The sequence below is a fragment of the Chelonoidis abingdonii genome, chromosome 15 (assembly GCF_003597395.2).
Source record: "Chelonoidis abingdonii isolate Lonesome George chromosome 15, CheloAbing_2.0, whole genome shotgun sequence".
Taxonomy (NCBI): Eukaryota; Metazoa; Chordata; order Testudines; family Testudinidae; genus Chelonoidis; species Chelonoidis abingdonii.
In genome coordinates, this window is record NC_133783.1 from 20724454 (window position 1) to 20740546 (window position 16093).

General features: G+C 38.8%; 1 protein-coding gene across 1 annotated transcript in view; it reads right to left on the reverse strand.

Annotated features, from left to right (window-relative positions):
• CTNNA3 (catenin alpha 3) overlaps nt 1–16093 on the reverse strand; it is a 927714-nt gene that overhangs the window by 241360 nt on the left and 670261 nt on the right. The window contains exon 11 of the mRNA XM_032795284.1: nt 8643–8799. Coding sequence (XP_032651175.1) covers nt 8643–8799 — 157 coding nt within the window. The remainder of the gene's footprint in view (nt 1–8642; nt 8800–16093) is intronic.

The window sequence follows — 16093 nt, forward strand, 5'->3', positions numbered from 1 at the left end:
TAGAAATGAATTAACACTGGGGAGTAGTAAATTCACTTTAGGAATAAAAATAAAAAACAAAACAAGACAAAAAGAAAAAGTAGCAAAATTCTCCAAGTTTATGAACATCAGAAAATGGAAGAAGTCCAAAAAAGTAACAGAAAAAAATGCTAATATTTAGTGGGTTTAGAAAAATATGGCTCATTTAGTAATCCTATTCTTCTTTAGTGCTTTACTAATATTCATAATTGTTTCTAACAATCAGTACTAAATTAGTTTCTTTTTTTTTATTTCCTGTAGGTACGAAACAGTGATTCAGTTCTCCTAGTTTCCTTCTCACTCTGTCACAAGGTCCAGGTACCTTCTTTATTCAGCGAACACCATTTTTTTTTTAAATAAAGGTTTACATTCAGAATGAGAGCAAGTCATTAAATTTTGTTCTTTGTGTCATGTTTCATTTCAACTACCCCTGTTGTATGTTAGGAAAGACTGACCGACCCATCAGAGTCCTAGGTTGGATGTGGGGTGACCTCTGGTAAGCTTTTAGTATGTATGCAGGTTCTTTCATTGTTTTTATATGGCATTCCCTGTAATGCTTTTACTTTAACAATAAATGCAGTTTGCTTTGTAAAGGCTGGCAGGTAACTGTTGTACACGGTTATAGGCCCTGGAGAGAGATTAACCACAGGTGCTGGATCCCAGCCAGACTTACTAAGGAAATCACAGTGAGGTGCAGTTGGACTGCAAGTATGAACTGCCAATATGGAGGGGAAGAGACATGAGTCTCTGCCCACAACAGGTGACACCTGGGAGCCGGAAACCTTAAGAGGTGCCCTTGAGGAAAAGCAGGTAGAGGGAGGGATCAAAAGTCCAGTTAACCATGAAACTGTGAGGAATAGCATTGCGGGACTGGATGGGGGAATCTGGATTATTAAGATTCTTATTAAAGGACAAGACACAAAGTCAATTATCTAATTTTAAAGAAGATATGCAGGGATACAGGTTAAAATGCTACACTGATGATCCTTAATTTAGGTTGCCTATGCCACTTTTGTTCCAAGCTTCCCTGGCCCCGTCAACCCATTACAGCAACTCCAGCCAATTCCCTCTGCATGATATTTGAGCATTAGAATTCAAGATTACACCCATGCTCTATGTTCTAAAGTTTTCTTACACACTGATTTGAACTACAGTTTTTCATCCCTGTTGAAAACAATATTGTATCGGCTCTTACGAACTTAAGGGATACACTTGAACTGATCTGCACAGAAAAACAAAACACATGACATAATATCTTGCCCTACGTATTTAAGATGGAGTTTTATAATAATATATATGACAATAGGAATCTCCCCAAATAAACAGCCAGACAGAGCACTCTATTCAGCAAAGCACTTAAGTGCCTGATTATACCTTTACAAATCTGGGTCTAAGTGGTGAAAGCAGTACCTAAAGAAGCTGCTCTAAACATTGTTTACCATAACTATATGAATTTTTGCTAAGTCACTGGAGAAATGTTTACTTACTTACGAGCCCATGCCTACATATCACTGGTAGTTAAGCTACAGTATCTGCTTTTACTTAGTGTGAAGAATTATGAACAATGCAACTGTGCTCAGCCAGATGGCATAATACACACTAAAAGAACAGGGCTTCTATTCTTTCCAGGCTAGTTTCCCAAAGATTTATGAAAGTCTTTTTCCTATTAATATAGCAGTCTTTAACTTATGTTCTTCTTGTCAATTTTTTAAAAAAAGTATTTGAAGCATACAATTTAAATTAGATGTAAGTATCTAATTAGGCAAAAAAATGTTCAATGAATTCAAAAGGCAAATTTTTAAACCCAGCAGATTTTATACCAGGAGATAAAGAGCTGAACACTTTAACAAATTAGAAAATGGACTCAGTTTTTCTTCATATTAACATGTATAGTACTAGGTATAAAGTTTTTCGGGTCACTTCAGCGGAAAATCCTTACATATTCTTGAGCTCTGTAAGCCATGGAAAGGCTCAGATGCTGGTTCCAGAACAGGCTGATCAATCCAGGCAACATTTTTGATCTTCTATAGAAGGGCAAAATAATACCAGGCTGTACACATCTGTGCCAGGGAGATGAGAAGTTACTTGGAGGAGAATCGTTCATGAAATAAGCTACACGCTCTATTCTGCAATTATTTATGCTAGACCCAGTCCTAAAACAATTGCTGGGGTTGTGCCACCTGTCTGAGCAAGATGAGTAGGGCTGGCATGCTGTTAAGCAGGGCTACCCTTCTTTGGGCAGTACCCTACTTTGACCAAGTATAACTAGTGTGGCAAATTGCCAGTACTGTTCTCTGGGTCTCGCGCTCTCTCTTCTCTGGGGTAGGTTCAGGGCGATATTGCTTGCCTCTGAACCAGTTCTTAATCACTCCCCTAGTGTCCTTGGAGGAAGGGAGTGGAGAGGGAGGGACCTGGGCCCGCCCTCTACTCCAGGTCCCAACCCAGGGGCCCTGGGGTTGTGGTGAACCACTTGACTAGCGGTTTCTTCCCCTGGGTTACTTCCCTCTCATACCCGTCAGCTCGTGAAGGGCTTCTCGCCTCTCTTCTATACAAGCCTGGTGCCCCTTACCTAGGGTTTCTGTTGGGCTTCCCAATCCACCGCAGCACTCCTCCAAACCTTCTATTTCTCTCTGGACAAACTCTTCTCTTCTGCAATCTGCACTCTGCTCCAATCCAACCTTTCTCCTTCAACTACCACCCCCTGTCTGACTGAAGCAGGGGTTTATATCCCATGACTGGAGTCAGGTGCTCTAACTGGAGTCAGGTGCTCTAACTGGCCACAGCTGTTCTAGTTAATCTAAAGCAAACCTTCCTCCCTTGGCAGGGAATAAGGCCCCCTGCTAACACTCTTATGCTGCCATCTGGCCATGCTGTATCACACTAGGTATTTACATTGAAGCACATTTCCTCATGTTCCAAAAGCCTCAGAGTCAGACTTACAAAGGTATTTAGGTGTCTACAGACAGGTGCTTAGTGGGATTTTAAAAAGTGTCTAAGTTAGGTTCCTCACTCCCATTAAAAAGCCCACCCCCTACAAAACAGTTGTACAAATCATTTTTCACATACAGTGAAACTGATACTTTTTGGTTTTTCACCAGATTTACTCATTACAAAAATAAGAAACACCTTTGTTAAGATTTTAAAAAAGTCAGAAGAAAATGTAATTTAATGAAACTTTTGCAAATTATGATGATTTTGTAAAGTCAAACAAAATTTCACATTACAATTTTAAAAAATGTGTAATATTTCATGAATCCAATCATCAACAAATCCCACAAATTTTACCCAGTTTTTATTTGACGATAATAGGTTATTAATAATTCAGTGGGCAAATGCAGATTGTAAATTTTTTGCTCCATGTCTGTAAAGAAGTATAAACACTGTAGCAAGAGCATAGAAGAGTATGTGACCCTCACAGCTTAAAACCGCAATGTTCTCTCATATATTTCTAAGTCAATTTTTGTGGGTTCTGGTATATAAGCTTTCTTGCATTAGTAAAGCAATATTATTATTTCTTAAGCTCTATCCAGCTCTAAATCCCATCTGCACCTGTTAGCCTAGGAAGCCTGCTGCAATGCAAAGCCAAACAGGCTATTCCACAAGGAAAGTCCTCCTTCCTTGCAGCAAAGTCACAGTGTGCTAGCACATGCTATGACCTCTTGACACAGGTGCTATGGGGAAACAAGTTCTTCTCCTGTCAGACAAGAAGTGGTAATAAATTTCAAAAGATCACATGCCCTGAAAACATATCCCTAGTTAAATTCTGAGTGAATTTAAGCCAAGAAGAAAAAGAGAGGAACATGGGTTAAATATTTCCTCTCTGACTGCAAAACAACCGGAGGGTGGTGGGGGCACGGAAGTCTCAGTAGTTTTGTACAGGAGATGTCATACACCTTTTACAGCCATCCTACAGCTATAGTGATCAGTAGGAGACATCCTTTCACCCAACACAAAGTTACTGTTTTTTAAAAGAAACAAACAACAAGCTCAATCATTTCTGCTATCCTTCCACCTTTGATGAAACCACCTAGGAGTTTATATACCTGTAGATTGAGGAACACTATTGCAGATATTTATAAACTACCCGCATCTCAATTTAGGTTTCAACTTAATTTCGTGCACCAATGTGGTGCATGCACATTCTGGAATGCTATATATCAATTTGTGTAGATAAAGCCCTAGAGGGCCAGTGCCAGCTGTGGGTATGTGTAGAGAGCTACTTTAATGGGTGATGCATTCTTGGGCAGGATTTAGACATAATTTTTAAAAAAAAGAAAAAGAAAGAGAGAAAGAACACATGCACTGGAATCCCAGGCCTTCACCCTCAGGTCTGACTTCCCTGATCCCCATGGCAACAAGAGGCTAGTTTTGGACCCCCATGTAGCTGGTTCTACACAATGCAAGGATTTTTCTACAGAGAGAATCACCAGCTGACCAAGTATGCTAGTTTTCCAATCCCTTTGTGTTGATGAAGGGGCACAATGGAGCCAGAATGTGGCCAGAGATCTGGCTCCATGCTCCTGCACAAACTTGGGACTGCTTACCATTGGCTAGCTCTAGCTGCTGCACAAGGTGATGAGCCATTTAAATGACTGTTTCTTAACTTAGGAACTACACTTACTTAGATCCAGCACCAGTGGAAATTCTAGCAGACCCCATTTTCTTTTTCCTGTGGTGTCTGTTCATTTCTACTGGAGGACAAGTAGCCCCGGGAATGAAGAGGTTCATAGTCTAGTTTTGTGGTCTGAAGTGGTTTTAAATGAACTAACTATAAATAGTATTCTTCTATAAGGGGAAAATCCAGCCAGCATAACTTCCTAGTACTGGTGCTGTTTTAGTTCTGCTGCATAAGTATGTGTGAGCTGTTCAGGAGTATGGACATGGAGCTCAGCTCTCCAGGAGCCTGTGTAGGAGTACACAAGTGGTGGGTGAAGGCAGGGTACAGGAGGGCAAGGAAACGTGAGAACAGAGCAAGTTAAACCACTGCTAAATGGATCCTCTGGTCTCTCCAACTCTACCCTTTTTCAGGGTCATGTTACAGGGTATTCAACCTTTGGGTTACAATAACCTCTATGAAGAACCTTGGCAGCTGTATCACATGAGGAGAAGGAACTTGTCTTTGCATGTCCCCAGCTATTTGGACTCTGTGTTGGACTAATGATCTGATCCTAAAAGCTGGAAACTGTACTCAGCATCTTTTTACATTCCTAATATATTATCACAGTAAATTGCAATGGTCATTAAGCATCTTACACAATTTAGGATACTGTATTTTTAGGCCCCAGTTCACAAAGAAAGATTTAGGAGGTTAGGTGCTTTTCTCCCATTAAATTTTCCATTTAAATCAGTGAGCAGAATTTATATGCACTTTATTACAGAAACATAAAACGCACATGTCAGCATGAAGATTTCCTTGCAGATATCAAAGTCTAGCATGTATTTCATTTTTTGCTGCAGAACATATTCAATTATTTAGAAATATTTAAAGTGTCATGGGTTTTCATTTCTCACAGTTATTTTCCAAGAACTTGTGGGAACTCTGAAAATATAGTTTCACTAAACTGTTTTTTTCTTAGATCGCATAAACTCTGATATACTGTATCCTGGGGAATTCATTTTTCACATTGCCTATAGATAGGACATAAGATAACAGGCATTACTACTACAGAAGGATCCAGCCTTTTCAGTGAAGTAAATGCATTTGCTGTGTATGAAGCTTGAAAGTGAATATGCTGTACAGTACAGTCACACCTGGCTGTGCTGTGCTGTGCTTGGGTTTCCCTTAAATCGATTTATCTGAAAGATTTCATTATCAGCTAGATATATAATACGTGTTATATGATGAGGGATTATATAACATATAAATACACACACACTTAATAAAATGGTTTTATGAACAGATAAGGATTAACTAACTAGCTACTTCTTTGTGGAACAACCAACTTGGAATAATCAGCTGCAGAATGGACTTTATACCATGTAAAATACAGTAACTGTACACACATAATATGTGCAGAAAGTGATGTGATCACATCACCCAAGAAAAGCAAGGCTGGGATTAAATATCCCATTTAAGGAAATGGTGAAAAAACAATAGCAGAAAGAATCAGAGCTCAGGGAAGGAATTAAGCTCAACAGCCCTAATTCAGTAGGGCATTTAAGCATATGCTTAAATCCATCCCTATTCCAGGAAACACTTAAGCACATACTTAAAGTTAAGCCTGTTCTGAAATTCCGTTACATTCATAGAACTTAAACGTCTTCTAAATTTAGAGATGTGTTTAATTACTATCATGAATGGTGATGGGTTGTTGATTCTAGGCATATGTAAGAGTTAATCTTCCAGGTAGTCTCAAGCACAGCTGTTGTAAGAACCCAAAATATCAATTTTTCCCAGCTGCTTTGAATTTACTAGTATATCATTTTTCTTACCTTGGGGCCAGTTCATAACTTTCATTTTGTATAGAATAATACACACAAATATAGTTTTAAAAAAAGGTGAAATGTTAGATAATGTTATTTTTACTGCCTGAAATACACTGTGGAAGATCAACTAATACATCCCAAATTTAAAAAAAAACTTCTGAACTCTAGTACAATATCTTTTCTGATAGGATAGATACAACATAATTTTTAATAAAAACATTATTCAAACAGAATACTGTCAAGGCATATGAAACTTCACGTTACAGACAACAACTTTAAGACAATTCATATTTTATCCTTTTTCTAAATTAAACTCTGTAATGCCACTTGATGAGCCACTAGGTACCAACAGAGCGGTATGTTGATTAAAAAATTAGTTAATAATTAACATCATGTATTTGTAAAGTAGACGTGTCATAGGATTTTTGAAATAGGCCTATATCCAGGATTTTCTTCCATGGCAGAATATAAATACAATATGAACAGATACTTCTGCTGGTGGTGGTTTTACGGTAAAGATTACGAAAGCAGGAGATAGAGCACCATTCCTGAACTTCCCTAGTACAAACTTACTATTGCTTGGTGGGGAAATGCCCCTGGTGATGTCCTTCAAAAATACCCTATCCCTGAAGAGAAGCAACACAGCTAAAAATTCCTTCAATAAACTTATTTTGCCAGGAGAGTGAGGAACTTTCTGTCTCCAAGCACAAAATTAGGTTGACTCCATTAATGTCCAAGAAGAGTGCTGTTTACTCAAGAGGATTCTACTTCCAGCTGGTTCCAATTTCCATAAGCAATGTGTTGTTCCCAAAGGGATTAGGAACTTTTGTAAGGCAGTAATTGTCCAAGTTAACTCCCTTTATAATAGAATGGATCTACCTATTCAATAAATAACAATGGTTTCAAACTACTGTAATTCCATTGACATCAGTGAAACTCCTCCTGCTTTATACTGCTGCACAATCTAAATTGGTCCCAATGAATGGCATGGGGAACAATGGCTGTACTCACCAAGATAGTTTTAGGGTTGGCACAATGTACACTAACAGTAAGAAAATAGTTAAATTTTGCTCAGAGATATTGGGTCAAATTATGCCTTTATGCGCTAGCAACTCTGTTGACTTAAATAGAGCTGCATAGGTGTCAGAGATGGAAGAATATGGCCCATAATATGTCAGAAATGAGATAACTAGTTTGTTTCCTTTGTTTAGATGCTGAATACTCTTATTAATGCAATACATACAGTTTATTAATATTGAATATATCTTTAGTGAATATTATTTTAAAGTACATTTTTCATGACCAGATATTTATATATCTTGGCAATAGAAAATGAAAATGTGGAACTAGTACAGTACCTCTGTTTATTTAGGAAGCATTTGCAATGTATCTTAGCATGAATGTGAAGTTTAAAAGAGTGAAAAAGCTATACAAACAGGAAAAACTCCGGGGAAGCATATTATTTTAACTGTTTTCTTTGTATTTGTTTCTTTGACCAAATAGGTCTGCAGAATAATTTATACATTTTGATAAGGGAACTCAAATTTGCGGGCCCAATTCATTTTATTTCACACTTTGTGTAGTCATTTACATCAGTACAAATAAAGTCAAAACAATTCCACTCCGATCAGGCAGCTTTGCACTGACCTTGTTCTGGTATGCATGATTACACAAGGTGCCCAGCAATGGTGAATCAGACCCACCAGTATCACAAGGCAAAAATCAAACCTGGCTAAATACCCGTGGGAGAATTCTCTTTGCAAATCTAATCTCCCCCTGCTTTCCTGTTGGATTCTAGGGAAGTGAGAATTTTTTCCTTGTTTTTAGATCCAAAGGGATTGGATCTGGACTCACCAGGTATTGGTGGAGGAAAGGGGGGGTGGAGGGATGATGAGTAATTCTTCCTTGTTTTAAGATCCAAGGGGTTTGGATCGGGTGTGCACTAGGGAATTGGTGGAGAAGTCTCTCAAGGCTACCCAGGGAGGGAAAGGTTTTTGGGGGGGAAGAGAGAGTTTCCCAAATGTCTCAAACTATTTGTTTGGTGGCAGCCAGACCAGATCTAAGCTAGTAATTCAGTTTAGGGGCTCACATGCAGGTCCCCACATCTGTACTCTGAAGTCCAGAGTGGGGGTGAAACCTATGACAATGAAGAACAGAGAAGTTAAAATAAAAAAATCTGATTCTGAAAATTAACATACCTGATACAGCAAGAAAATCGTCAATGCTTGTAATGTCATCCACAGCTTCAGTAAGAACATGTATGTGATTCTCCCATGTGCTCTTATATATTTCCATGCTGTTTTTTACCACCTGGCTTTTTGGTCTGGCAGCAAGAGCTAAAGCTGCATTAATAACCTGCAGAAAATAAAATTATATTCTTGATTTCATCTGAAATAACTAAAATGCATAACCGATAATAAGGCGGTATTTCTGTTTTCTGAGCATTAAAGATATTCATCCTTTCCTTACATTCAAAGGAGGAATGCTTGTCAAATATTGTACGTTAACCTTCCTATTAACTGAATTAGAGTTCAGTTGTAATTTTAATTGAATAGGACTACAAAATATTCTTTAATTGGACAATTCATAACATAAGCAATTCTGTTTAGTAATATGCAATCTATTTTTGTCAGTATAAGATAGTTTCAAAATATTTTGATGTACAATCCCACTTTATTAGGTACAAATAAGCTTTTACTACATCATACAGAATCAGAAAGATGTATAAGGTCAGTTTGGGGTTTATAAACCCTTAAGAGTAGCACCTATCATATTGTAAATTACCTTCGCTGAAGTTTTCAAGGCTTAGACATGGTATAGGGAGGTGTATACCAGCACAAAATATCATATTATCCCTGCTATGTATTCATCAAATGAAGAAAAAAAAAATCAGAGCACCAAACAAAAGACACCTGAAGAATTAAACAACAAAATAAAGAATCATATTCTACATCTCAGTGTAATATGCTGGCAAAGTAGATTATGAGAAAAACATACAAATTGGAAAGAATTCACAACTCTGCTCCATTGTCATCAAGTGGTTATAGCTGAGCAGTTCCTGGTTCTAAATTCAGCTGAAATGCCTTCTCATTGCATGATCTTAAGGAAGTCTATTGACCTTATGCTGGAGCGTACCCAGGGGAGTAATAAAAAAAACTTGCACTAAAGCTGATAGACTCTTTCCCTGTTTTAAGTGTTTTAAAATATTTCTTCCCTAGACACAAAGAGCATATAAAATTGAAATTAAAAATACATACTAAATGGATAATATCATCAACTTTTTCAGGAGAAGGGGAAAAAACACAGAATCCTGAATTTAGTTCCTGACGGACAAAAAATTTCTCATTTCACATGTACATGAATTTCAGATGAAAGAGTGTAGAAGAGTGTCCCACCAGCCAGCATGTCCTGACATGGCTGGGTGAGGCATAGTAGGCTTTCCTCATCTAGCAGCCCTGCAATGGTTTGCTTCTTGTTGTGTCTCAGCCCTCCAACCATATCAATTAAAGGCTATGTCTGTTGTGAGCTAGGCATGTGGTTCCTAGCTTGCACAGGAACAGTTGTGTTAGTTTTCATCTGATCTGAAAATCATAACGCAGCCATGGTCACACAGGCAATGGTGGCAGGGACTAGCTTCCCCAAATACCTATGGGGTCCAGGCATGTTTGCATTCATGGCAGCTAGCCTGTGCCACCACTCACCATTGCCTGTGCTACCACAGCTGCACTACTGTTTTTAGCATGCTAGCCATGCCTCCCAACATGTCAAATGGCTAAAGCAGAACATTCCCCACAGGGCTCCCCACTGCCCCCTCCCAACCAGCTCCCCCACATGGATGCTCACCACAGGTCTCCCTCCTCCATGGCTCTCCTCAGTTCTCCTTCCACCTGACTCCTATCAGGCCCTTCCACGAGAACACAAACTCCCAACCTCTTCTGTCCTAGGTCTCCCCCTTCCCAGATCAGCTTTCTCTCTTTTATACAGTATCCTGATCCATTCACTGCTGTATCCAATAACTTCAATTAAGTTACTCAGTCAGGACCAGCTGGAAGATAGCTGCTTCATCACAGGCAAAGCAGAGCCTGACTTTCCTTGATGAGCCAGGCAGCATATGACAAGGAATACATTGGTAAGGAATAAAATAGCAAAATATACTATAATAGATGAACTATGAACAAGTTTATTACTAATATATATGACCTACTGTACTAACCTACAGTATGCCAGTGCTACATTGTACATTAGGGAGGCAATCTTAAATAATACCCAGTACATGAATAAATATGTTAAAAGACCTGTTTCATTGTACAAAAAGGAAAAGCAATCAAGAGGTCTCCATGCTATTCAAATTACCACTGATACATTCTGTAGATTTCCAATAAAAATCTCCCAGCCTTGACTTTTCACTAGTGTAAATCAAATTCTACCAAAAATTGCTGAATATAAAAAAGGGACTGTTATTAACGCGAATTCACCTTCTCCTCTTGGTTTTTGGCTTACTAATTCCACAATTATATTATCTGTTTACATTATATTTCAAGCTTGTTGACACAGGGACTTTTGCCTTTCTATATATCAGTGTAGCACCATCAACAGCTAACAAGCAATAAGTGTTTATTAAACTTTTCAAATTTAGAGAAACATAGTTATACAATTTTTAAAAGGGCAATTGATTTAATTCTGATGAAATGTAAGAACAATGTATTAAGGGAAAGAATGCTAAAAAACTGAGCACTTACAGTACAGAAGTCCTCAGATCTGAATGTTTTTATTTAAAAGCATCTTGTCCTGTGTTTTCAACAAAAAAATATATGCCAATAATGAATTGCTTGATTAACAATTAAGATGACATGGACTCTTCACAGAAAAAAAAATACTTTACTGAAGCTAAAGCTCATGATTTTATTATTAAGCAGCCCTTGAGATAATTACAAAAAATGTCATTTCCTTGCATGCAGTGCTGTACAGGTACAGATTAGTCATTCAGAGTGTAAAAAAAACTCTTGATTTCATGAAACTTCCTTTAAACAAAAACATTGACTTTAGAAATTATAGGTTTTTGTCACAGGCATCTCTGATGCTAAACAAGGACTGCCCAAGCTGTATTTATTATATTCTAAATATTAGGTGTGGGTCACATTCTCAAAAATCTGGGTTCATGACCACCTTGCCCTTCTCATATGCCTAAATGGGAGGGGAGGCACCTTGCAAGATCTCAGCACATTTAGGAGGAAGAGCTTCTCAGTACTGAAAATGTGAAGTACCACTTTTTTAGCACTAGCTAACTCCTAGACAGTGCCAGAGGCGAAAGTGAGTTAGCTAGCTATAAAATTATCCACATTTAATATTTAGAATATACCTCTACCCCGATATAACGCGACCCGATATAACACGAATTCGGATATAATGTGGTAAAGCAGCACTTCGGGGGGGCAGGGCTGAGCACTCTGGTGGATCAAAGCAAGTTTGATATAATGCGGTTTCACCTATAACGCGGTAAGATTTTTTGGCTCCCAAGGACAGTGTTATATCAGAGTAGAGGTGTATAATAATGACACAGAAATAACATTGGTAACTTAGATTGAAGGTTGCTTTAAAGTACCTTTCCATGTGATTGCAAACACTAAAAAGTAGTAAATCACCAGTCACATTTACAGCCAACATAAAGCCAATCGCCACACATAATGACAAAAATAAAAAAGGAATCCTACAAAAAGTGCAAACAGACAAATTCCTAAGGACAAGTACAAAATAATAGCACAAGCAGTTAGGGACAAAATCAGAAGGGCTAAGGCACAAAATGAGTTGCATCTAATTATAGATAAAAAAGCAATAAAGAAGAGGTTCTGTAAAAGCATTAAGAACAAGAGAAAGGCTCACTACTTAGTGAGGAAGCAGAGTTATTTATGGACCAACACCAAAGCTAAAGTGTTTAATGCTTACTTTGCCTCAATCTTCATTTAAAAAGTCAGTTGTGACTAGATGCTTACACAATTTATATTAACAAGGTGGAAGGAATACAAGACATAATGGGGAAAGAACAGGTTAAAGAATATTTAGATAATTTATATGAATTCAAGGAGCAAGAGCCTGATGAAATTCAACCTAGAGTAATTAAAAGAATTAGTGGAAGATATCTCAGAATCATTAGTGATTATCTTCAAGAAATCATGGTGGAGAGGGAAGTCCGAGAAGAATGAGGAAGGACAAACATAGTACCTATCTTTAAAAAGAGGAACAAAGGGGACCTGGGGAATTATAGAGCAGTCAGCCTCACTCTGATACCAGGAAAAATACTGGAACAAATTATTAATCAATCTGTAAGCACCTAAAGTATACCAGGGCGATACACAATAGCCACATAGATTTTTCACGAAAAATCATGCCAAACCAACCTAATTTTCTTCTTTGACAGGGTTACTGAACTGAATGGGGGAAGCAGTAGACATCATATATCTTGCTCTTACTCACTGAAGGACTGTCTGGATATGTGGACTCTCTACTCAGACCCTATGCCACCAGCACTCCCAGCTATCTCCATGACACCTCTGATTTCCTGAGGAAACTACAATGCATTGGTCACCTCCCAGAAAACACCATCCTAACCATCCTAGCACGCCCCTTCTCTACCTACGCTACATTGATGACATCTTCATCATCTGGACCCATGGGAAGGAGACTCTAGAAAAATTCCACCACGATTTCAACAACTTCCACCCCACCATCAACCTCAGCCTGGACCAATCTACACGGGAGGTCCACTTTCTAGACACCACGGTGCAAATAAGTGATGGTCACATTAACACCACCCTATATCGAAAACCTACCGACCGCTATGCCTACCTTCATGCCTCCAGCTTCCATCCCGGGCACATCACACGATCCATTGTCTACAGCCAAGCACTGAGGTACAACCGCATCTGCTCTAACCCTCAGACAGAGACCAACACCTACAAAATCTCCACCAAGCATTCTCAAAACTACAATACCCGCACGAGGAAATTAGGAAACAGATCAACAGAGCCAGACGTGTACCCAGAAGCCTCCTACTGCAAGACAAACCCAAGAAAAAACCAACAGGACTCCACTGGCCATCACATACAGCCCCCAGCTAAAACCCCTCCAACGCATCATCAGGGATCTACAACCCATCCTGGACAATGATCCCACACTTTCACAGGTCTTGGGTGGCAGGCCAATCCTTGCCCACAGACAACCTGCCAACCTGAAACGTATTCTCACCAGCAACTGCACACCGTACCATAGTAACTCTAGCTCAGGAACCAATCCATGCAACAAACCTCGATGCCAACTCTGCCCACATATCTACACCAGCGACACCTTATCTCTAGCTTGCTTGCTAGCATATATATACCTACCCCTGGAAATTTCCACTACCTGCATCTGACGAAGTGGGTATTCACCCACGAAAGCTCACACTCCAAAACGTCTGTTAGTCTATAAGGTGCCACAGGATTCTCTGCTGCTTTTACTTGCTCTTAATAAGTCTTTTGATACAGTCCCACATGCCATTCTCATAAGCAAGCTAGGGAAATGTGGTCTAATTTAAAATACTATAATGTGGACACAAAACTGGTTGAAAGACCGTACTCAAGGAGTAGCAACCAATGGTTCAATGTCAAACTAGGACATGTCTAGAAAGGTCCCATAGGGGTCTGTCCTGTGTCTAGTACTATTCAAAATATTTTGATTAATGGCCTGCATTATGGAGTGGAAAGTATGCTTATAAAATCTGCCGATTACACCAAACTGCAGATGACACCAAGATGAGCTTGCTAGCACTTTGGAGAAAAAGATTACAATTCAAAACAATCTTGACAAATTGGAGAGCTAGTCTGAATGAAATCAACAAAATGAAATTCAATAAAGAGAAATGCAAAATATATTTAGGAACAAAAAAATCAAATACACAAACAAAAAATGGGAAATAATTGGATATGCAGTATTATTGCTGAAAAGGAGCCAGGGGTTACAGTGGATCACGAACTGAATATGTGTCAACAATGTGATGCAGTTGCCAAAAATAAAAAAGGTGAATAAAAATCTGGAGTGTATTAAAAGTAGCGTGTCCAGTTCTGGGCACCACACTTTAAGAAAGATATGGACAAATTGGAGAGAGTCTGGAAGACAGCAAAAAAATGATAAAGCTTTAGAAAACCTGACCTATTATGAAAAGTTAAAAAACTGGGCATGGTTAGTCTTGAGAAAAGAATGCTGAGGGGGGATCTGATAACATCTTTAAATATGTTAAGGGCTGCTATAAAGAGAACTTTGATCAATTGTTCTCCGTGTACACTAAAGGCAGGGCAAGAATTAATCAACTTAATTAGCCGCAAGAGAGATTTAGGTTAAATATTAGGGGTTTTTTTGTTTTGTTTTGTTTTAACTGTAAGGAAAATGAAGTACTCGAATAAGTTTCCAAAAGAGGTTGTGGAAGCCCCATCATTCGAAGTTTTTAGGAACAAACATTTGTCAGGGATGGTCTTGCACTTGGCCCTGCCTCAGCATGGGGATGATGGACTATAACACTTCTCAAGATCCCTTCCAACCCAACATTTCTATGATTCCATAAGCCCCCGCTATTACAACACTCAAGCACATACTGTCATCCCTGCATACAGTTTTAATTTGCAATATCAGATTTTAGTTAATGTAGGGTTTCATTCTTTATTAGCATTTTGATATTCCACTGCTACTAAGTCTTCTTAAATGAGTCCACGGGTGCTCAGGCCACAAAACATTTAAATCTCCATTATGATGTACTGGCTCTAGTGAAGGCACTGCACCACAGGCATTTTTTTCCCCAAAAAGTTACGGGGAACATTTATAGCTATTAGGATTCATTTTTATAAAGATAAGTGCTCAGCATTTCCATCAGTTATAGTATTACCTTTGGCACTAAACATGCTCTTTAAGTAAATACTTCATGGTAGGTATGACAGATAAAGAATAGCACATTATCATAACACAAGCCTTAACCACCACCTTTTTCCGCAGGAAATTAAATATGTTCCCTTGCTTCTATCTTTCATAGAATCATAGACTTTAAGGTCCGAAGGAATCATTGTCTAGTCTGACCTCCTGCACAAATCAGGCCACAGAATCTCACCCACCCACACCCGTAACAAACTCATAACTTATGTCTGAGCTACTGAAGTGCTCAAATCATGGTTTAAAGACTTCAAAGTACAGAGAGTCCTCCAGCAAGTGACCTGTGCCCCACACTGAAGGTGAAAACCCCCCAGGACCTCTGCCAATCTGCCCTGGAGGAAAACTCCTTCCTGACCCCAAATATAGCGATCAGCTAAACCCTGAGCATGTGGGTAAGACTCACCAGTCAGACACCCAGGAAAGAATTCTCTGTAGTAACTCAGATCCCATCCCATCTAACATCCCATCACAGACCATTGGGCATATTAACCGCTAATAATCAAAGATCAATTAATTGCCAAAATTAGGCTCAAACCATCCCCTCCATAAACTTATCAAGCTCAGTCTTGAAGCCAGGTATGTCTTTTGCCTCCACTGCTCCCCTTGGAAGGCTGTTCCAGAACTTCACTCCTCTGATGGTTAGAAACCTTCATCTAATTTCAAGTCTAAACTTCCTGATGGCCAGTTTATATCCATT